The 24,770-nt window shown below is 36.1% G+C and overlaps 1 protein-coding gene across 8 annotated transcripts in view; it reads right to left on the reverse strand.

Annotated features, from left to right (window-relative positions):
- The window catches only part of pam (peptidylglycine alpha-amidating monooxygenase), a 402,733-nt gene that overhangs the window by 228,610 nt on the left and 149,353 nt on the right, over window positions 1-24,770 (reverse strand). For all 8 annotated transcript variants that reach the window (XM_039758909.1, XM_039758910.1, XM_039758908.1 and 5 more), the window contains exons 2-3: window positions 21,294-21,883; window positions 20,423-20,543 (exon numbers count right to left, since the gene is read on the reverse strand). In XM_039758909.1, the coding sequence (XP_039614843.1) occupies window positions 20,423-20,543; window positions 21,294-21,385 (213 nt within the window). In that variant the 5' untranslated portion in view covers window positions 21,386-21,883. The remainder of the gene's footprint in view (window positions 1-20,422; window positions 20,544-21,293; window positions 21,884-24,770) is intronic.

Consider the following 24,770-nt stretch of genomic DNA (forward strand, 5'->3'; position numbering starts at 1 on the left):
GCCTCTAATAAATCATAACCCTGAGTTAAGGCCATGTCATATTACTCAACTTTTCCAGCCATTTTTTAGATGTCATTTATATAATCTTAGCAAGTTGTAGGCAGTGCCAGCATGCTCCTGTGACCATCAGTCTTCTAGTGTGGCATATTCAGCATTTCAGCTCAACTAGTATGTGACTCACCCCAACAATCATAGATAGCGGCAGCTAAATGTACATGATGGCTGACAACCAATATCTTATATCTTTATTTTGTTTGCAAAAATGTATCCAGACCAGACCAGAGCACAAAGAAATGTTTATTTTGTGCATCTCAGAAGTGCCTGCACTGGCTGCACTATGCACAGCACAATCTGTGTGCTGTTGCATACACCAGTGCATGCAGCGTGCCAGCACTGAGATATGTGGCCTCCTTGCTGTGTGTCGTGTGAGTGACAGTGAGGCAGAGCTGCTTTAACTTCGGCAGTTAGCCACTGCCAGGACCAGGAGTTAGAGCTCAACCTCTAGTCTTCCCTTATGATGTACAGCCTTCCAGATGGACACACAGCTGGGTGCTCTCTTTCTCCTCTTCAAGCATGGTGCAACAGGGTGAGTGACGACAGACCCGGGTGCTGTCTAGACACCAGTGAATGACCAAGTCCAGGCAGCTTCCTCCTATCATCATCACTCTGCCCACTTAGCTTGTTCCTCAGGTTGGGAGGTACGAAGGTGACAGAGTGAGCCTGAGGAGAGCAGGTCATGGAGGCAGGAGCACTGGCACTGCAGCAGGGACATTGTGGCCACTAGACCACCATGGAATTTTAAACAATACATAAACTCCATGGGGACATTATGCAGGCATATTTAGCACCACACATGTACAGTGCCAGTTGCCTCCTCCCACTCCCAAAAAAGGCCCTGGTGGTGTATTGCTAAAATTTTGAGCTGGGGGGTGAGGGTTGACAGGCACTGTGTCTGGTGTAGTGTTAAACATGTCATTCCACCTAATTCCCTTCATAATGTCATTGTCCCAGGTGGTGTACTGGGTTAAAATACCAGGTGGTGTAGTGGCCAGTGTCCCTGCTGCAATTTTTACTTTTGCTGTGCATCATGTTGACTATCATTTAGCATTATGTATGCTCTCTGCTATAGCACACTCCTCCCTTGCAGGCTGTACATCATCATGAAAAGATCAAAGCCAGTAGTGGATGAATTTAGGAAATGGAGGAGAGAGGTGGCGGAAAGAGCAGTGAAATATATAGGTATTTTTTTTTGTAAATATATATTTTACATAATTTTATTTTTTGTGCTGTCAAGCAAGGAAAACATATTTTAACGTGAACCTCAGCTTAAGTTTAGCAATTGCCCCCTAGGGCTCGTTTATACTTCACTCTCAGAAAGCGTACGCACCCGCATCATGGCTGCCACACGTTTCCAGCGTTCATCTGATGCGTCCTCCGAAATTAACGTAACACGTGCGCAAGTTGCTGTACCAGCAAAAAGTTGGGGGTCGCAATGTGCTAAACGTTGGAATGTGATGTCAGAGTCTCTGGTTACTATCTACATGTGACAGAAAGCCACTTTGCGGATCCTACGAGATAGGTGTGCACGCTTCGATGTTTGATGAATGGTTTGAAGTGGTGAAGCAAAATGCTAACATACAGATGCATATGTGATGTTTTTATATTTAAGCGTCGCATATTCCTGATTGTAATGACACAATACATTTTAAAAGTCTCTCATACCGTCTTCTGTGTCATCTTTTTTACTAGGGCTTCCTCTGGTACTGACAGCAGCGACAAACAGTAATAGTTCGCCACACTGAGCACATTAAATGTTTGATATTCTAACTCTCTGCACATTTAGAATCCTTAGATTTATACTTGATATCACTTTCATGATGAAATGCACGGAAGCATGCATCTTACATTTTACAGATAAATCGATAATTTTATTTAAATAATGAATACTGTTAAAAATTACACACATGGGGGTGACACGGTGATGGAGCGTTAGTGCTGCTGTCTTGCAGGTTGTCACGTCGTTTATATTTCCTGCCTGGGGTGTACATGTTTTCCTGCTGGGTTTCCGCAGTGTGTTCTGGTTTCCTTCCAAAGATATGCAGATTTGGTTACACTAAAATGACGCCAGTGTATATGTGTGTGCTTGTATTCACCTTGGATGAGCTGATGCCTCGTCCAGGGATTGTTTCTTCCTCGTGTCCAAAGCTAGCTAAATGGACAAATCCCCGGACTGATGGATTTAATCATTAAACATCCTTTTCAGAGATATTGCGGTAAGATGTAATTGGAATTAAATGGGTGTTCCAGGCAAAAGTCAATGTATCAAGTCCAATTTTAGAAAGACTAACTCCCTTATTTACCAGCGATGTGTTTCTAATATTAGGGTTTTTTTTGGACCTCAAAAGCAAAAGAGAGGTTTGCATATCTAACATCACACTTTTTAAGTACCATGACAGGAAGGAAAAAAAAAAGAGGGCAGAGATTACAGCTGAACTTATCGTATTACCTCTGTCAGGCAACACGTTATTGGATGTCAGAGTGTGAGTTTGCAATACTCTGCAAGCTGAGCTGTAAAGGTGTCTCATGTTTGAGTAATTTAACATACCTAGCAATTTCCAGGCATGCCTTCTGACATGGTCTGTCAATGAGATCAGCAACTGTAGTCGTGAAGTCTGACATCATCAACAACTAGAAGTCCTAAAATGTGGTATTGGTTTTAGAATAAGTGGATTTGACAATGGAACATTTGAAACATATCAGTTTAGCTGTGATTTGAAATATATCAGCAAAATTGTGAAAGCCATACTAAAGCAATAGTTATCCTACAAAAAAATTAACAAAAAAAGAAAAACGACAAGATTAAACTTCCCGTTAACATAGTTATTATTTAGCCATAACGGCTGAGATCATCAGCAGTACATTTTTATCATCATAATAAATTTTACAAATGAAGTTAAATGATAGGAAATGTATATGCAATTCAATAAATCTACCACAAAAAGGTCTGCAACATTCAGTCACAGGCCCATAATCTAATTTATGATTTAATCGCTTAATGTGGTCATCACAAGCAGAAATGCAACTTCCTTTGAAATATTCCTGCAATGTTATTTGCATAAACATTTACTTATTTCAGGGTAAAGAGGATATCTAAAAGGACTACAGACCGAAGGGTGCAACTGCATGTCTTACAGAAGATTTATGACTGCTAAGGACTCATTGGTTTCCATTTGTCCCATGAGAGTACTTACTTCCATAAATAAAAATGCAAAGATAAGCATGTAGACATGCCCTTATGAAGTCAGTCTTAATACCTGATTTACACATAAGATAAGAGCTTGCTGTGTATGACCCTGCATAGCTGCAGACTGGTCGGAGTACCCATGGTGACCCCTGTCAATCTTCAAAACTTCCCACAATGTGCACACTAAAATTCTAAATTCCCCAGATTTCAATCCAATTGAGCATCTGCAAAATGTGGTAGAAAAACAAGTCTGATCCATGAAGGCCCAGCCTCATAACTTAAAGCACTTATTGGACCTGCTGCTAATGTCTTGGTGCCAGACACAACAGGACACCTTTAGAGGTGTTGTGGAGTTAATGCCTTGATAGGTTACAGCTGTTTTGGTGGCAAGAGTGGGACTTACACAATATTAAGAAGGTGATTTAATGTTGTGGCTGATAGGTATACAATATGTATCCTTTTCTAGAATACGATCCTTCTACTGAAAATTCACAGCACTAGAAATTCACTTATATAAAATGTATCTTTTTAAAAAAAAATCTATATGGGTAAATAATGCAATATCCTCAAAAAATAATGTATTCTATATACAGTGATCCCTCGCTATATCACACTTCGACTTTCGCGGCTTCACTCTATCGCGATTTTTTTCTCATACACGCTTACGTCACTACGCATGCGCTTTCTGAGAACTTTTATCTAAGCCCTACGATGGCTCCTAAACGTGCTGCTTTTTCTAAGCCTTCTGACAATAAAACTAAGCGCCGGAGGAAGATGCTTACTATCCAGGAGAAGGTGAAACTCTTGGATATGATTAAAGATGGCAATACCCTACAAAAGCCTCCTCACGCATATGAAAAGACAGCGCCAGCAACTGCCTATCAAGATGTTCTTCAGCCGCGCACCCAGACACCTACTGCCTACTCATAGTACTCCTTCAGCAAAAGAAGACAACAACGCACCTGCTGAAGATACTGCACCACCTCTGAAGACTTTCCTACTGAGGTCGTGCCTTCATAGGTTAGTGGTTGTGTGTAAGAACTGTGTGTGCTTGTGTGCAATTAAATGTACAGTGCAATAATCTACTATATAAAAGCATTCGGGATTGTCCTTCCGTCCCATGAGTGCAAAGCGTAGCGGTATTCCACTTATTACAGACTTACTACTTGTGGCTTGAGGTACGAAGCGACGCGATGTGACCAGAGTTCTGGTGCTCTCATCGTTCCCTTGCTTTGTGCGCGATGCGCTGGAAAAATAGACAAAATTATGTCTCTGGAAATAATTAATGTTGATGGAGTACAAATGCCTCATCGCGTAGTAAATATCAGGGGAGATGGTGCTTGCTTATTCTCATCTATAGCTTATTTAGTGCATGAAACTCCGTCTTTAGCGATACAGGTTCGGGCTGACATTGTACAACTTTGGACATGCATTTGAGGGAATAAAAAAAAACTTAGGTTTTCGGGAGATGTTATGAATGGGCACTTTGGTGTTCTCATTCCCCACACTTACATGCCTGATGTACACATGGAACGCACAAAAATTGTGGATAAAAGTCGTTCGCCTTAAAAGGCGAGTGCTCCTAGTAATATGATATTTGTAACGTCTAATATGTCTTATTTTCTCTTATTTTGTCTAATATATTGGGTAATACGAGTGTTACGGTGACAAAAGGGTGTTATTTCATGTCTAGAGGGCTCTAATAATGTTAAAAAACGTATTTAGAAGGTCGTAAACAGGTTTTCTATACTCTAACTGCGAAAATATTCGATTTATAAATAAAGAATCCTACTTCGCGAAAATTCATTTATCACGGTAGAGTCTGGAACAGATTAACCGTGATAAATGAGGGTTCACTGTATTACTTTCTCCATGTAGTTTGCAATGATAGCCAAGAAAAATTTTTAATCTCATGATTTTTTGGAAAAAGAATATAACAAAATACAATGACAACCCACTGTGGTGTGAACCAGTGTTGGTCAACAGCAAACAATATTAAAACAAACACAAAAAAAAAACATCTTACTTTACTCATGCTGCATAATATGTCAAGTCACACAGTAATATGCTTATGACATGTAAAATACATGTATTTTTGTTAAAATATTATTAAATACATAATTCTGGAAAATGAAAGCAATCTGTAAACAGCAAACCCCTTTACATGGGGTGAAGCGTTTGAACTGAAGACAGGACACTTGACCAATGAATGAGGGGGAGGGTCTCCAATTCACCAGTGCAATCCCATGGACTAACTATGTTTATGGATTACTTTCACTTTCAGAGTTTTTTATAACATAGGTCCAAAAAATTACAAGCATTTTACAAGTTGTGAGCATATGACTTGATGTGTGGATTATGCAACACAAAAAAATATATATTTTTTTTTTTTTCTATGGACATTATTAACATTGCTTACTGTTGTCCAGCATTGCTCACAATTGGGTCTTGTTCCATCATAAACACTGCTATGCTCCTTCTCCACAAAAACATGAAATTAAAAATTTCTCTCATCAGCTACTCAAAACTACATGGGAAAAATATACTTTTTATTTAGAGTATCCTTTTAAAAAGGGATTACAGTGGCAATACAAAGTATTCACTAGGGCCCAAGAGTAAACCTAAAAGGAAAGTGGCACAATGCAATTTCTTTAATGCAATCCCTATCACTGGCACATGTGTGTCTTCTCTCTGTGATGGACTGAAGCCTTGTTGGGGTGGTGTTGTTTCCGCCTTATGTACAGGCTCCAGCTACCCCAAAACCCTGCCCTGGATAAGAGGTTTATGTAAAAGGATGGATAGCACATAGTTTTTTCACAAATACAGTAACTGTAAGAATAAAAATATACTATTGCCCACACCCTATTGCTGCAGTTATTGTAGCAACCTATGGTTACTGTTTGACAACATTTAGATTCCAATACTGTTTCAAACATGATAGAATGAATACAGAAAAAATTCTTATCCTTGATTAATTCTGTGAATTTTGTCCTTCAACTACGGCAAAGCTTTTAACTGTGTGGATCATAATAAATTAAGGAGAACTCTAGCATAAATGGGAATACCCAACCACATAACTCAGTTGACAAAGATCTCTATGAAAGTCAAGAAGCTGCAGTAAGAACTGAATATGACAACAGTAATTGGTTTCCAATAAAATGTGGTGTCAGACAAAGATGTATCTTGTCACCTTACCTGTGACCTACAGCGAAGCCACCTTAAGAAAATTCAATTTGGAAGAAAAGATCTTTCGTTTCAAAGCTGGCAGCTGAAATATAAACAACCTGCACTATGCAGATGACACAACACTCATCACCAGCAGTGAAGAAGACATGCTGCATTTACTGAGAAAAACTCTAAGTTGAAAGTCATAACATATGATTAGAATTCGACATAAAGTCGAAGATCATGAACACGGAAAATGATTAGGTTTTTGAGCTTGTCAGTCATAGAATTGACATTGTAAAGAATTTCAGTCTCCTGGGCTCTTTCATAAACATGGTAGCAAATAGCATTGAAGAAGTACTCCACAAAATAGCACATGGTCACGCTACAATGAAGACTTATGACAAAATATTCAAAGGCAAGAAAATAACACTTAAAATGAAGTGCATCCTTGTCCCCACACTTATTTTCTCAGTGGTCAATTACAGGTGCGAAAGCTGAACACTAAAGAAACAAGACAGAAAGAAGATTAATTCTTTTAATCTTTGCTGCTGGAGAAGGATTCTATGTGTGTCATGGACCACCAGAAAAAGTAATAAATCGATTTTGGAAGAGATTAAATCAACTATATCACTTGAAGTCCAAATAATGAAGTTATGACTGTCTTATCTTGCTCCCATCATTAGAAGAGAGAAATCACTAGAGAAAGAAACAATGTTTGGGTAGATAGAAGTAACCAGTTGAAGAGTGAAATCTGTAACCAGAAAGCTGGACATGTTGATGACAACCATGGGGATAATGCTAGAGGAGTTTGCCAGACTAGCACAAAACCAACTTCTTTATTGATTTTTAATTCATCAACTTGAACTCAAGTCAAGGGCACATAATAATAATATAATTTGTACTATGAATGTCAAATAGATCTGTAGGAAAAGAACATGCTGACTTTCGTCTTAACCATGACCTCAGGGATGAAAAGGCACACACTATTGTCTTCTTTCAGTGTGGAACACAAACCTTCACGTCTGCACTTTCTTAGTGTTAATGCATAAATTTATGTATCACAATTTGGCTTTAGATATTTACAGAAAGGTGTCTAGCATGATTAGATTTGACATTACTGTTCATCTGGTGAAAATGGCACAGGTTTAACACTAGCATCCCTGAAGCCTACGAAAAAACTCGTAATCCCAGCCCACCTTAAATCCCTCTGCTCCTTTCCATTCAGTGTCTTTTGTTTTGTAAATGTTGCGATCAGCACAAGCAGCCTGCTATCCTATCCCCCACCACCACGGAAGGGGCAAAGAGCTCTCCCAGCTCAAGCCTTGTTATCTGGGAGTGATGCACCTAGAGCTGTATAAGGTCAGTAATATAATCATTATTTGGAAAACATGCATTTCATGCATGTTCTGTCTACAAAGATCTATGTAAGTGTAGGATGACAGGAAATGCAGGAAATGTTGAACAAATACCTAAAAGACAAACTTTTTTCAAGTTTTAGTACTACAGTAACGACAAATTTTTGACATGAACTGTATAATGTGTGAAGAATGAAGTCCAAATAGTAAATAAACACTTTCACAAAAGGTACAAGTATAACAAAACAAGTGCACTTCTATTCAAGTATATAACCAAAGAAAAAGAAAACGGGTTAATGTACTTCATTGACACGGCTGCTTTGGTATTAATATGGTAAGAACTACTGACTCATAATCAACAGGTCGTGGGTTCTATCCTGGCTGCTTCCGAAAATAAACATTCTGAGTAGTGAGCTGCTCTTATTGTTACTATTATACAATAAAAACATACATTTCATTTGAGTCTGTAACAGCCGTTGTAAATGTATGGTACTTGTAAAGGTTAGCATTTTTTTTATTCAGTTTTATTCTAACAGTTGCGTTCACGCTACCTCCATCTAAAACTGCTGTTTTCAAATAAAGACATGCTATAACAAAGGTGAACTCAGATGAGGATGAGGGTTCTACATCGGAGAAAGAGAACAGAAGCATTCCCCGCAAGAAATATCCAGTCACACATAAGAGCAACACACAAGTTTTTTCGTAGGCTTCAGGAATTCTAGTGTTAATATACATAATTACAAATGTTATTTAAGCTATCATTATAGAATTATTAAACACTGGGTTTTAACTGTAATACTGTTGGTAATTTAATTTGAATGAGTTTTCACACATGTCACCAGCATGATTATACATAAAATGCAACAAGTACTCTGATGTTATAAATGACTTAATCTATTAAAGTGGCTTGACCATTATGCGTTTAAACAAGGTCATGTAAGAATATATGTGTACTGTGAAGCCACACTTACCTGGCTGTGGAGATTGTTTGTTCTATTGTTAAGTGTAAACTTTACTGTTATTAAGATTCCTGTTCTGCTAGCTGATTCACGTGCATCTGTCAAACCCTTCAAAACTGCTGTGTTTTTGAATTTGTTTGTCCAGGAATGTCTAGAATCTACTCATTTCTTTTTTTTTATTTTTTTTGAACATCTGATGACTTTAATGAAATTCTTCACTGAAAAATGATCCCTGTTTTTGCTGTTACATAAACCCACTCTTGTTTGTAATCAAAAAAATAAATGTTGCATTTTCATGGAGAGCATACGTAGATAACCAAGCTAATGATAAAATAACAACTGTGTGATTGACACAGCATTACATTGTGTAAAATAATACCTAACCAAAGTTCTACATGAATATTTTCAGCAATTAAATGGGCTTTTCAGTGGCTGCTCCATTATAATGGAATGCACCCTACAGTATCACTTTCAAGTAGAACTGTAACCTGTTCCTAAATTATTTGTTTGCAAAATAAAGTTTAAGTTAAATTATATGAAAAATATGCATAATTACTGATATTTATACATCAGTTAATTACATCATTTTTGCCACTGGTTTAACAGAATTTATAGACCCCCCTGAAAAGTGCTAAAAAAATTTAAATAAAATAAATTCTAAATGTTTAATGTTTGCCTGTTGGATGCATCATTATTTATTTATATTTTAAATCAGAAAATATTTTTATATTTTTGTTCCTTTACTTAAGCCGTGGATAAAAGCTAATCCATCATTGCAAAAAAACCACAAAAGCGAGAAGCCCAAAAGATTTTTTCTAACAGACATTAGGCAAATTGGAGGTCAGTAAATCATTAAAATGTGCTCATTAAAAATTTAAATGGCCTGCAAAAAAGTGCTTTTATATAATGCAACTCTAAAGCACAGAAAGGTAAATACCTCCTAAAGCAAAGAAACCAGTAAAATAAACAAATATATTCATTTGTGATTGATCAAGAGAGAATAGCTACAATGCACACTATTAGATACTATTTATATGTTTATATGTACAATAAATACTTATTAATCAAAAACGTCTACTGCCTAAGCTGTGAGGCCCTTGACCTTCTAATTCGGCTGACACAAAAAAATATATATACAGGTGGAATTCCATTATAACAAAACTCAAAGGACTGCAAAAATAACTTGTTATAACAGAAATTTCAATATAATAAATATGGGGAAAATACATATAGTATTGTGACTGTGGTCCCCGGCAATTCGCCATATCTAATGGCAGCGGCGCAAGGACAGCTTCCTAGCTGCTCTGTTGTGTCTGGTAAACAGTAGACCAAGGGCAAAGCAATTGGTTATCCTCTGCAGGATCAGGGTTACCACATACCGTGCTTGTCTCACAATGTTTAACATTTAACACCAGACTTTGATCACCTCTTCCTCACATTCTCCTCACATCTGCCACAGCAATAAGTCTGCTATACTGAATGAAATCTTTAGGCTGTACCTGCCTTCTCTATACAGTAATAAAATATCTGTATTTTCCTTGAATACCTGGATTCATCTTCCTGTCTCTTGTGCAACTCTGTGACCCATGCTTGACAATACCTGTATAAAAAAACAGTGCTTCTTAAACTGCAAAAAATATTTTATTTGAAAGTGAGACGTTAGATGTAACTTTAACAGAAATATAGGTCTGAAAATACATATTGAAAACAAATTGTTAGATGTAACTTTTTTAAAACAGAAATACAGGTACAAACACAGAATGAAAACAAAACTTGAGATATCATTTTTTAAATGGAAATACAAGTATGAATACGCAATGAAAATGAGATGTTAGATTTTTATTTTTTTAATAGAAATACAGGTATGAACACCTAATGAAAATGAGACATTTGATGTATTTTTGTAATAGAAATACAGGTATAAAAATAAAGAATGAAAACGAGTCGTTAGATGAAGATGAACACTCGATTCCAAAATGCTTTCACCACATAATTTTATTCATTCCGGAATCAACTTTTTCCAGGATATTTGATTTTTCTTCTAACGTAAACTGATGTTGTTTAGTATAAAGTAAACAATACTGATTACATGTTTATTTGCTCCATGCACAATGGCTTACATGCCACAGGACACTTCATATAAAATAACCCGTTGTTTTCCTTGCTTGCATTTTATAATTTTACTGTAAGATAATTTAACTCACCTATTACTATTATTATTATTGTTATCACCCATTATTTGCCCAGAGGGGACTGGTCGATCTCATGGTCTGGAATCCCTACAGATTTTATTTTTTTCTCCAGCCGTCTGGAGTTTTTTTTTTTGTTTTTTCTTTCCCCCCTGGCCATTGGACCTTACTTATTCCATGTTAATTAATGTTGACTTATTTTGTTTTCTTAAGTCTTTTATTTTTCTATTCTTTATTATGTAAAGCACTTTGAGCTACTGTGTGTATGAAAATGTGCTATATAAATAAATGTTGTTGTTGTTGTATTAATAATTAAAGCATCAGGAGGAGGAGGATGCATGAAGTGGTTTCTGCACATGCCAAGCTGTACTTGCTGATAACAGGAATGCAGTCCTGCACATGTGCAAGTAGCAAGTGAAAGCAACTACCTACCCCACCCACACAATCTGTTTGCAATCAGTTGTGTCTATCGGAGGTGACAAAAAGGAAAATATACAAAATAATCAAGTTGGTGTAATCGTTCACTGAAACAGTGAACTAATTCGCAATTGAAGTCTCCCAGAATATTTCTCCATTTCAAGTTGCTAATGCTTTTCAAAGGGAGATTTCAAAATTTTATAACTCTGTACAGCACAATGTGTTCAAGATATTGTAACAAAAACTGAACTGTCTCGACAAATATGTGTGCTACATTTCAACAAAATTGGTCCAAAGGGGGGGCAAAGTTATTTTCATTGAGACAGACAGACAAGGCTATCACGGTAGGTACTTTGCACATTATATGTGAATACACACAAAAACAATGTATGACATGAAGAAACGTCTAACACCCTAACCTACGAGTAATTTTATTTACTTTAACGTGATTGCTCTTAGATAAAATATGAAGAAGAATAAAAAAAAATAATGGCAGGCTGAACATTAAAAAAGCAATAGGAGCCAGAGCAGACCCTAATAACAGGTATACTTGTAAGACTTGATCATCTGAGATCATACTCAACTCTTTTTGGGTTTAAAACCTAAACATTAAGAAAACTTGGGTATATACTGTACATACACAGCAAACAAGCACTCTTAAATTTGTTTATATAGCCGGATATTAATACATTTTAACCTTGGACAAATAAAAAGTGTTTTATAAATGTAACAGAATTTCTTAAAATAAAAATATAAAATTAACCTAAATTAGTATTGGAAGCTTGCTTAAAGGCTGGGGATTTCTTCAAAACATGATAAAGATAGACTATTCCCTATGACTGACAGTAATATTAACTGTTGCTATGAGTTAAGGGTAAATACTTTGTGTGGGAGGCTTTTATCATTAAATAAATGTAGACCAAACACTAACTTAACAAAAACTACACTCAGAAGCAGTGTCAATAATCTTCTTAGCAGTACATGTTAATGCACTTCTAGAATATCAGAATTAATCACTGGTAGAACCAGACTAAGTGGAAAAAAATCTATTTTCAATATGAGTTACACGATTAACTGAAAAAATCTTGGAAATAAAATGTGCCTATTTAGATGCATATAGAACAGGGGTGGGCAAAGTCATTCCTGGAGGGTCGCAGTGGCCACGGGTTTTTGTTCCAACCCAGTTGCTTAATTAGGAAACGATCCTTGCCAATAATTACATTTCGTGGCTTGTTAGTGTTTTAACTCTGCTATGTCGAGTCATTCTCATATCCTAGATTTTTTTTTCCATTCTAAGGATATCATCCAAATACTTTCAAGTGTAATACGGATGGGTAATTCTCAATCCTTCGTTTTTTTCTCTTCTCTTTCCTTCCAAGTATTTAATTAAACTAAATAGTGCATGATAAATACACACAGGTGTAAAGGGGAACAAGCAAAATGGATGTGCTGGTTTCTTTTGTCATTTGCATCTTATTGCTAATAAGGAGCAATTCAAAACTGAGAATGTAGCTGCTTAAGACTTAAATAAGCAATAAGGATTCAAAATCTTAATGAGGGAGACAACTAAAATGAAGCAGAAGTATTTCTAGAGCAATAAGTGATTCTTATTAAGCAATTGGGTTGGAACAAAAACCTGCAGCCACTGCGGCCCTCCAGGAATGACTCTGCCCACCCCCGATATAGAAGATACCTACAAAATGGGAGTTTCAGACTGGTTTCCATGTTTTTTTTTCTAGCAAAAAAATCTTTAAAAAATTAATTAATCTTGGGTAGATACTATGGGGAGCTTGATATCTTCAGTAAAAAGAGAAACCAAACAGCGTAAACTTATTATGTGCATTCAGTAAAAATGAGTTGACTTACTGTGTGTTCATGCACAAATATTTTAAATTAGTTTTGAAGAAGATATTGAAAATAAGAAAAATAACTGAGTTTGAGATAGTAATTAATTAATTCAATAAATCAATCAATGATATCCAGCTTGAATTCTAAATATAAATTTAAAAATCACTTACATGTTTGTACTCCAACAAACCAATGTTTCTTAAACAATGGTTCACCAACATATTTGGGAGGGGTTACCAAATGATTGTGTAGTTAAATTAGCTGACTCTGTCAGAGTACTAATTTAGTTGCAAGTGATAAACCATCCTAAATTTAGTGCACTTTTTATTGAAGTAGTACACCATCTTAATAAACCATATTTTTATTGCTATGACACAACAATATAATTAATATTCTCCAAGACACCTACCTGTGATACTGAGATGACCGAGAAGCAAAGACACATATAAGAAAGAGGTTGAGAGGAGGAAAAGACAAACAAGCTTGTGAGGTGAAGTTACTTGTGCTAGTTTGAACTGTGGAAAATGGGGAAAAAACTTGGTGAAGCACAAGAATGTGACAATTTTCAGGATGTTGTGGGGATAAGTCAGTATGGTGGGCAAACATACAGTGTTGGGGTTAAATTCAGTTTCAGTGGTCAAGTAAACTGGTTGGTGCCTTCATTGTGTTTGCCAATACGGTTAACATTGAATCAAAATCTGGAACAGCTTTGCAATGACTTTGTATTAAGCTTAACATGCTTAAAAAAGGATGAATTCTTTCTTTTAACACTATCAAAAAGTGGTTAGGGAAATTTCAGTTTACTGAAGTGTTTCTTGAACCACTTAGAACTATAAAACATCCGAAAATATCAAAAGGATTAGACAGATGTAAAGTAGACTTAAAGAAGAGTAGAAGCTTGGTAGTACAACAACCAGTAGCACTATACACTTCAGACTTAACTATTTGCTGAATTCTTCACCAAAAGTGAGCCTATCATGCACATAATATGCAAAGAGAGCAAAACTTTTAGGAGTAATTTACTAAGCGACTCAAATTTTTGTACTCAGTTTATTGACTGAACAATTTGTGAACTCATTCAGAAGAATATATTGTTAAAGATGACACTCATTTAAAAAAATCATTTCAAACACATATACAGTACTGTATGTTATTTAAGAAAATGTAAATACCCTTCATCAACTAATTATTTTTTGACTACTTTATTCCTAATCCAGCACCATGAATCAAATGACTATGTTAAGCGACCATTCTTACAATAATTTCAAAAATCATATACTCATGGAACACGGCTTATAAAGTATTTACTGCTCTTAGCCTTATTAAAACTTAATTTAAACATTTACACTAACAGTGATATACATCATAAATCTATTTCCTGTTTTGAATAATTATTTTTTATTAACAATGTTAGCTTTATATTTTTCTCCTTCAGTAATAGTTCTGTGAGAAATATACTTAAATGGAAACAAAGGCTTTTACTATTTTAAATATATGACCTTTGTTATTTGTATATGTAAGGTTCTACGGTTTTATGGTAATAATCCTTCTTCCTGATTCATGTCCCCAGATAAAAAAAAAGAGTTTAAGAACTCATGCTATAAACAATTGCCATTTAACAGGGAATCCTGCCATGCAGAACTATGTCTGATTCTTGAACATAGACTGTACAAAGTCCTACAGTACATGCCACATGTTTAACTTAACATCTCAAGTCCAAATTCATGCAGGTATCCACAGAAAAACAACAGATAGAGGTTCATCCATATCAACAACGGAACTCTTGTTTAATCAACATGGCTACAATGTTCTTGGTCACTATAGCATACCTTGAAGTCTACGCTTGCTTCTCCAAAATAGTCAGGATGGCCTACTTCTTAAAGGATGTGGGAAGATTTTTTTTCTTATCTTAAACTGGGGCATAACTATGATCATAGGGAAGTTTCAACAACACAGAAATAATTTGTGCCCTCCAAAGACCAAGGACGTTTTTGGGACAAACAGAGATGTGGTTTTCTGAAAGACAGATCTATGTGCTACTGAGCAGGCTAGGACCAGATAAGAGCAACTCATCTTTGATTCACACAGGGTGGGACCAGCCTGATAATGAAGGTGAAGCTTCCCGGCTTTGGGTAAAGGATGTGGCATTACCACACAGTTCACTGATTCACTCAGCCATCAGCTTATCTATCGATTAACATTTGCATTGTACTAAGAGAGTGTTTCTGAAAGTTTGATTACACAATTAAGTGCAAGTTCTACACAGACTGCGCCCTAGCAGAGTTACTGAATCATCTAAAGTCATGAAGCAGTACTGATAAACACTGCATCACTATGCCACTCCTTTAAAGATTTTAACTTCTGGAGTTTTTTTGGTTTTCATTTGTTTTTCAGAAGATTATGAACTGGTGATCTTTTCAGCATATGAAGCATTTTCATATTTTTTAACCATTTATTAACTATTTTGAAGCAAAAATGTTAATATCCAAATGAAATGTACTCGAGTTAAATAAAGCACCCCTTTTTAAGAAAGCAAAGGTGAGATCTGAAACTACAAGTGGAGAGTGGTCTGAGACCTGGTGTTGTTACCGTAGAGTGTACAAAGCTTAAAACCTTCTTCTTCTTTTGGCTGCTCCCGTTAGGGGGTTGCCACAGCGGACCATCTTTTTCCATATCTTTCTATCCTCTGCATCTTGTTCTGTTACACTCATCACCTGCATTTCCTCTCTCACCACATCCATAAATCTCCTCTTAGGCCTTCCTACTTTCCTGTTACCTGGCAGTTCTATCCTTAACATCCTTCTCCCAATATACTTATCTGTCCTCTGCACATGTCAAAACCAAAGCAATCTCACCTCTCTGACTTTGTCTCCCAACCGTCCAACTTGAGCTGTCCCTCTAATGTACTCATTTCTAACCCTATCCTTTCTTGTCACACCCAGTGCAAATCTTAACATGTTTAACTCTGATACCAGTAGCTCTTTCTCCTGCTTTCTGGTCAGTGCCAGCATCTCCAACTCAAATAACATAGCTGGTCTCACTACCGTCCTGTAGACCTTCTCTTTTACTCTTGCGGATGCCGATCTGTCACAAATTACTCCAGACACTCTTCTCCAACCATTCCACCCTGCCTGCACTCTCTTTTTCACCTCTCTTCCACAATCACCATTACTCTGTTGATCCCAAGTATTTAAACTTCGCCAGCTCTACTCCTTGCATCCTCACCATTCCAATGACCTCCCTCTCATTTACACACATGTATTCTGTCTTGTTCCTACTGAACTTCATTCCTCTCCTCTCCAGAGCATATCTCCAAATCTCCAGGGTCCCCTCAACCTGCTCCCTACTACCGCTACAGATCACAATGTCATCAGCAAATATCATGGTCCATGGGGACTCCTGTCTAATTCTCGTCTGTCAACCTGCTCATCACCACTGCAAGAAAGGGCTCAGAGACAATCCCTGATGTAATCCCACCTCCACCTTGAATGCATCCGTCACTCCTACTGCAGAACTCACCACTGACACACTTTCCTTGTAGATATCCTGTACAACATTTACATACTTCTCTGCCACTCGCGAGTTCTTCATACAATGCCACAGCTACTCTCGATGCACCCTGTCATATGCTTTCTCCAGGTCCACAAAAATGCAATGCAATATTGTGTACAAAACTTAAAACCAATGGGTGAATATTTATTACAATCATATAAATGCATTCAAGAAGCTTTTTTTTTTAATGTGGCTAATCCCCTAATAAGTTAGGGAAAATTAGGGATCAATGCAAATACTACCATAGGACAGAAGAAAAAAGTATACTCAGAGAAAATGTACTAAGACACAGGGAGATCTGCACAGGCCAGGACTGCTTTGCAGGTCCATAAAATTATAACATTAGTGTTAATTTTTACAACACAACACTATCCATGAAGACATTAACAAAATTACTAATTTTCCTTCTACAATCATTTTGTGTTTTTGAGCAGAAAAGCAACAATAGTATTATTAACTTGATTATAAATGTATGCTAATTTGAGAAAATATGAAAAACAACAAGGGGTGAATACTGTCAGAAGAAACTACACATAAAACTACTCTTAAAGGTACTAACATTTACAATAGTGCTGAACATTTTTTGTTCCACTGAATGTAATACTGATAATTCATGGCAATGACACTCAGTTTTTTAGTAACCATATTATAAATATCACTTGTCAATGCCCAGGAAAAAGCAGCTAGCTTTTTAATAAACATTAAAAGTAAAAACCATAAGGTCTGTTCTTATTGTTTATCTACAGATATCAAAATGTTGTTGAAATAGTAAGCCTTTTGGATATTTCAATTGAAACATGGAAATGTTGTCAATTTGTGAATGGTGGAGTGGAAAATTTAGAATTTGACATGAAAATGAGCTATATATTTTTCTGTCTTAATAGAATACAAATATGTTTGCAATGCTAGGCCAAGAGCCTTAAACACATTGTCATTTTTTTTTAAAGTACCATTATTCAAAAACAGTCTTATAGTTAAGAATTTATATATATATATATATATATATATATATATATATATATATATATATATATATATATATATATTTACGTAAAGTTTCTTAAAGTTTTATCTATTTAAAATGATATCATGATTAGTAAAGTACTCTATTTTCATTTCTACTATGTACTACTTCTACTACTATTACTGGTAACGTCACTGAATTCACTTTTTTAAGCAGATGTTTGGCTAATTTCTTAAATACAAGGTCTGACTATTAAATAATGAGACTGTGTTTCTATCTTTTAAAGTACTGAGAAATAATTATGAGCACTTGCCATGCAGGTTTAAACCTGTCCAAACCTGCCCAACTAACTAATGATAACACTCTCTGCCATTTGGTTGATTGTTAGTCACTGTTTAATGCAGTTGTGTTTCCCCTTGTGTGCCGGAATCATGTAAGTTTAAAAGTTAAGCAATGTGTGGTGGCTCTGAGGCTAGGGATCTGCACTGGCAATCAGAAGGTTGCCGGTTCGAATCACGTAAATGCCAAAAGGGATTCTGCTCTGTTGGGCTCTTGAGCAAGACCCTTAACCTGCAATTGCTGAGTGCTTTGAGTAGTGAGAAAAGCGCTATATAAATGCAAAGAATTATCATTCTTATTAATTTTAAATTTTTACCAAAACCGAACAAAATACCAATGGAATCTTTTCAAATGCTTACTGAGGCTTACCGGGAAGACTGCATGTCTCGTACACGTGTTTTTCCTAAAATAAAATCGGTGCTTAAAGGAACACAATTTGAGTGAAAGGATGCAGTAAAGAAGAAAATGTCAGATGTCTTGGAACAGCTAACTGAAACTAATCTGCTCCATGCTTTCGACCAGTGGGAACCAAAACTTCATTGAAGCATAATTGCGAATGGGGAGTGTATTTAAGGGGACAAGCATCAGAATTGTTATATAGATAAAAGTGAGTTATTGTGTCAGTCTCGTTATTTAATAGACAGAACTCTATTAAAAGGCTCAGAAGGTATAATAAACAGATTGCTTACAATTTTTCACTTGTTCATTATATTTTCATGCTGACCATCTTATCACAAAACAGGCAGAATTAAAAGGAACTGCATCTCTCTTTACCTTTTGCAGTGACTGTCTGAAAGGGTAAGATAAGATTCTTCCCAGGAAAACAGACACTTTATGCCATATAATCAAGAAAAAATCCAAGAAATTATTAATTTATAGTAATACTATATTTAAATTATTAGTAATAATTATGCATCTATTCATTATTTTCCTGAACCTGCTTGATCAAAAACAGATTTGTGAGGGATAGGGAAATTATGTAGAGCACACGGAAGAAGGCATCTGCAGCAAGGACTCCAGTCCATCACTGGACATATTAACTTATATATTGTGAATTTAATGCTGAGGAACAGCCAAACATACATACATTTGAAAAGAGTAGGCAGACAACAGGAGAACAAAGAAAAATCCACACAGATCCTAGACTGTGAAATGAACCCATGACTCTGGAGCTGTGAGACGGCATGGAGGGCAACAGAGCATACTACATTTAAAAATACTTCTGCAAATATTTTTAAAGTAAGTAACAGCTTGTCCCATATACAGAAACCAGCTTTACATCTACTATGAACAGTTATCGTGGGCCCATGTAACTGCATATGCACAGCTTCTACGCGTAATATGCATCCATCCAACCCGCTATATCCCAACTACAGGGTCACGGGGGTCTGCTGGAGCCAATCCCAGCCAACACAGGGTGCAAGGCAGGAAACAAACCCCGGGCAGGGCGCTAGACCACCGCAGGACGCACACACAAACACACACCACGCACACACTAGGGACAATTTAGAATCGTCAATGCACCTAAGCTGCATGTCTTTGGACTGTGGGAGGAAACCCACGCAGACACGGGGAGAACATGCAAACTCCATGCAGGGAGGACAACAAAGACAATTAATTATACCTACAGTATAAAAAAATAAGCTTTTGAAATCAAAGCTTCTATGAAAGCTAAAATCATACATGCATATTGTTTCAAATGGATTAAGCATCTTTCATCCAATGTATACATTACTTAATTGTAAAGAACTGAAAATGGTTCAATGTCAGATGCTTAGAAAACTTCAGTTGTCTGTGAGCGCACAGTATGTAGATGATATTTGAAGCCTAAGTACAATTTTATCTAATACTATATACTTTAAAACACTGCACAACAATGTCAGTTACTCCAAATATAACCATAGCAAACACTGCAAAATCACCCTTTATTACTACAGATGGATCAAGCCACCTATTTTTTACTTTGAGTATTTCCACTACTATTTAGATAAGTTAATCTTCAACATACACCTCTGAGGGAAAAAAATCATCATATGCTTAGAGGGAGGAAAAAGACAGAGATAAGACAAACCTTATCTGCAATAATGACTCATCCTCAACTAATGCACACACACGTACACATGCATGCACACACAGAGGCACAAATACAGGCAATTATCTTCTCAAGAAGCATTAAACTTGTTTAAGTAAGTAATACATCAGGACTCACTAAAAAGGTAATACAACACAAATAACACTAAAATAATTCCAAATATATTAGATACATAATAAACAAAAAACACTGAACTCTCATGTTGGGAATAAATACTTTAGGCATAATTACTTGCACTTTAAATACATACATTTTATTTTTGTATTTCAGACACTAGGAAACAACAGGACTTTACCTCCTTAGGAGTAAGCCCTGGCATCCGAATATGAAGGGAAAAATTCTGGCCATCCGGAGAAATCATTGTCTGTCCAGTTCTTGCACATTCACTTGGAGGAGGCCAGTAGCGATCTTGAAACCTATCAGTAAGAAAATGTAGAATCTTTACATTCATATGTTTCCCAGAAAATCTGGCAATTTATACATATAAAATACCACCTGCTAGACTACTTTACTATGATGCCAATAAAATGTGATGCAGGTACTATTGCAACCTGTTGCAGAGTGTTACATTTGATTTGAGTAGAAACATTGGTAGTGTCCTTTTTTAAAACAGTGTGTATACAGTACTGTGCACAATAAAAACATGGAAAATTAATTGCACTGCCTGGCAAAGGCTAACAATAAATACAAAACACCACACTACAAGTAATTCATTTTCTCTTTTTATATGCCATGCACATAGTAAATAAGGTAAACTGAATTAACTGCACTGTGCTCTTTCTAAAATATCCTGCAAGATTAAAGACTATAGCCATCATCAAAAACACTTTAAACATATTTCTATATACAGAAGGTAGGATTTTCATGTAATATAGTTATTTTGGAGAAAATACACTTCAATCTTAGGTATACATATTAGCTACAAAAAGTTTTCTTAAAAAGTTTATACCAAAAAATATTTCATAAACATTTACAACTTATGACAAAGGTACTACTACACACTTGCAAACATTTAATCTCCAATTCCCAATCTGTTTATTATAATGACCTTAAGACTATGAAAAAATGAACATCATATCTTTACAACTAGGTATTTTAGAGGACCAAAGCTAAGCTAATCTAACTGTTAAAATCATTTAAAAAAAGCAAACTTTACTTTCACTCACCGTTTAAAAACAGAAAGTGGGCTTCTAAACCCCAAGCAGCTGCACTGAAAAAATAACAAAAGTAACACCAATCCACAAACACGAACACCCATGTCCACCCTGCTGTTGCTGGCACAATCCGTGAGAGAAGATGAGACAGCACTGCCTTAGCTGTCTGTAAACCTGATTATTAGGCAGTTGCAGCAGAACAGGCAGGACCTATTCAGCATTGGGTCATCATACGTTTTGTTGGCCCCCAGCTGCTCTTCATTCCTTCTGTGTCGGAGGTAAGACTGCTGCAGACCACAAATCTGGAAGGCTCTTCTGATTTCTTAACTGAACAGAATCTTTTATGCAAGGCTGCTTCTGCTTGGCTTCCTCCTCACTCATACAAATGCACACAAGCCCTCTGCTGTCGTTCTTTTTTTTCCCTTCTTTTTCTTTTGCTTTACTCAATGTCTAGAAAGAGATTGCAACACAAAGTGACAGCCTTGCTAGTTCTTTCCCCAGGAGAGGTTTAGGTTTGCTCTCAAGCAAAAAATCTGTAGGTTATCACTCTTTCAGCATGCTGGATGGCATCTCACAGCACAGCATCAGTCTTCATTCAGAACCTGCGAAAACAGAAGCAGATAATGGATGACTAACACATTACAGCATTAGCCCTCAGCAAATCCCTGTTGGGCTCTTTATTACATTAGTATTTTTATAAGCTACTGTCCAGCCCATTTATTGAGAATTAGCTTAGCTTGTGCAAAAAGGGGATAGCGAAGGTGTTTTTTCCCTCTCTTCCCTCTTTTTCATTAAAAATACATAAAACAGTCTGCAGTAGTATGCACTGCATGTCGCCAGAGTTATTCAAATGAGAGGCAATTCAGTGACATATAAATGGAAGTGTAGAAGGAAACCTCAGACGAGCACAATAATCCAATAAGGGCTTTGCACAGCAAAGAGGATTCCCACGCAAATATATCCAGCCGCTCAACATCAGAAGAGCTGAAAACGTGCCCAAATGATTTATCAACAGTTACTGCAGTACGAAAAGTATTCCGACATACACAATTAAGTGGTATGAAAGACTGATGGTTAGAGCACTACTTGCTCTGTCACTTTCAAATGACACCTCTCGTGTCATGTTTATGCTTATTAGATATGCACTGTATGCAAAACAAATTTATGCAAAGCACTCAAGATATCCAATGCAAATTTAAAACAAAAAAAAGATGCTGTGGTGCCATAAATATGCATTCTCTGTTAAAGTGCTGTTTTTCATTCCACCATCTATGATGGGCAGAATGACTAATTCAAAGCTTAAACATCATATAAAGTTTTATAATGCACTCCATTAGTAAGAAAAAAATTACACATAGCACAATGTTTTAAGTATAAACTTTAATTCTCAAACTGCTTATCCAGTTCATGGTGTTAAAGGCTTGAGCCTAGGTATAGTCAATAAAACACATTTACACTCCTACCTTGCTTAACAAATACCTACTATTAAATAGAAAATATAATAACACAAATAATAAAGATTCCTTAAGCATAAGGTACATTATTTAACAAGAACGATACTGTAATACATCAAAATACCTCAGGTATGTTAATACTAGAAGTGTTTTTAAGGGAAAAAAACAAAAAGTAAACTGCATTAAATACTCTAGCTCAGTAGGGAATGAGATCATGTACAGTGTGACAACACTGTTGCAAATGTATTTTCCATACTTTTTTCTAAAAATGCTAATTTATCTGTTATGTGAATGCTGCATTTATCCTATAAAAAAAAAGAATCACTAGACACAGATATGAATATTAACAAGGAAATGTTTAAACATGCAATAAACTTGTAACCAATTTCTAATGAGTGCAATTAAACCATACAAGGAAAATTCAATATAAGAGAGCTAACAGACAAAATTATTCTGGGGAAAAAACATTTAGGACCTCGTACACCATAAAGACACTAGTTAAGAATAATACAAAGGACCTTAAACCTGGAAACATACCCTTCTTTGTTCAGTAGACAATCATTGTTTTTTCTTTTCACCAATTATACTTCTATAGTTCATTTATCGGTTATAAAAAATAGTTTACATACTGCAGCCCAATCACAGTATCACTATCTGCAGAACTCTCAACAGATTTCTAATGGAGCTCCATCCTCATATCTTAGTTTGACATTTGCAGTCTAGTGATCCAGACTAGACAGTCATACTGTGAGGAAATTCTTCTATTCCTGCAACTCTGAACTGAAATGGATGTACTGTATATTAAACAAAACGATATGAAGTCTTGAGTGGCATAAATCTAAAAAAAAAAAAGTCTATTGTCTCCTCTTTCAGTTTCTTGTGATTATGTTTTTTGAGTATGATGATGCAACACTGACTCTCCATGATGAAATGCTAGCTCACCATTACTGTTGGCCAATAAAATATATACAATTGTTTTAGATCAGAGCCATGTAGCTTACTATCTGTGTGGGATTTGTACATTCACAATTGACCACCAGTTTGATTTTTCTGTAGCTACTCCAGTTTTCCTTACATAGCCTAAAGAAATATGGTTTAGGCTGACTAATGACGCTAAACGGCCCCTATATTATATAACAAAAGGCTCACTAATAGGAGGACAGTCGAGAGAGAAAGAGAGAGAGATAAAGTAAAAGGGCCTAAGAAAGAACTGTTTGAATAAGACAACTATAGGGGAAGACCAAAAGGCACAGCATATTTGTATTTCTTGTCTGTTTCTTTTTCATTTTGTACACTATACATAAACTGTGGTATCAAGAGCTGCAGTAAACCGTGACTGAGTTGGGATGACGATCTCGTTTGTGAGGGTAAAGACAGTCATAATATTAACCCCTTCAGTACAATGTAGCTGTGAAACAGAAGCACTAACTTCTATGTCACTAAAAATAATGAAGTTATTTTTAGTCTTGCAAAAATTTATGGGTTAATTTCGAGTCGGTCCTAATTTCCTTCATTATGCAGATGCATGACATTGTCCTTATTCTGTAGTCAATTCAAGTTTAAGGCATTTTTCAAAAAGCTAACCTTGCAAAACTGCCTGTGCTTAACTGTGTAAACTATCATAATAGCTCCAGACTTGAATGCATCATCGCCTGATTCTTTTATGACTGGTAAAATCTCATTAAACAATGAGATTATCTGAAGGCTTTTGTGAAATTTACAGTGCTTGATCCAAGATATTTTACAGCTTTGTGCACAAATAAGCTGAATCATACAAGGTCTTAAACCTAGGAATTTGTTGGGTGAAGTTTCCCAGGATACAGACTTAGGCTTCTGTTCACCATGAACCTGATCTAGTAATTTAAGTGCATATGTCTGGAATTGTCTGCATGTTTTGCATGAGGTACGTCTCAAGAGCCTTTTATCCATATTGGAAATTAGAATCAAATTTATCAACAAAAGGGAAGCATACGTTCATAAACTCACTGAATATGCAAAAATGATTACTCTTCCCATTTTGAAAAACCTAAAATAC

This window comes from Polypterus senegalus, chromosome 7 (assembly GCF_016835505.1).
Source record: "Polypterus senegalus isolate Bchr_013 chromosome 7, ASM1683550v1, whole genome shotgun sequence".
Lineage (NCBI taxonomy): Eukaryota > Metazoa > Chordata > Cladistia > Polypteriformes > Polypteridae > Polypterus > Polypterus senegalus.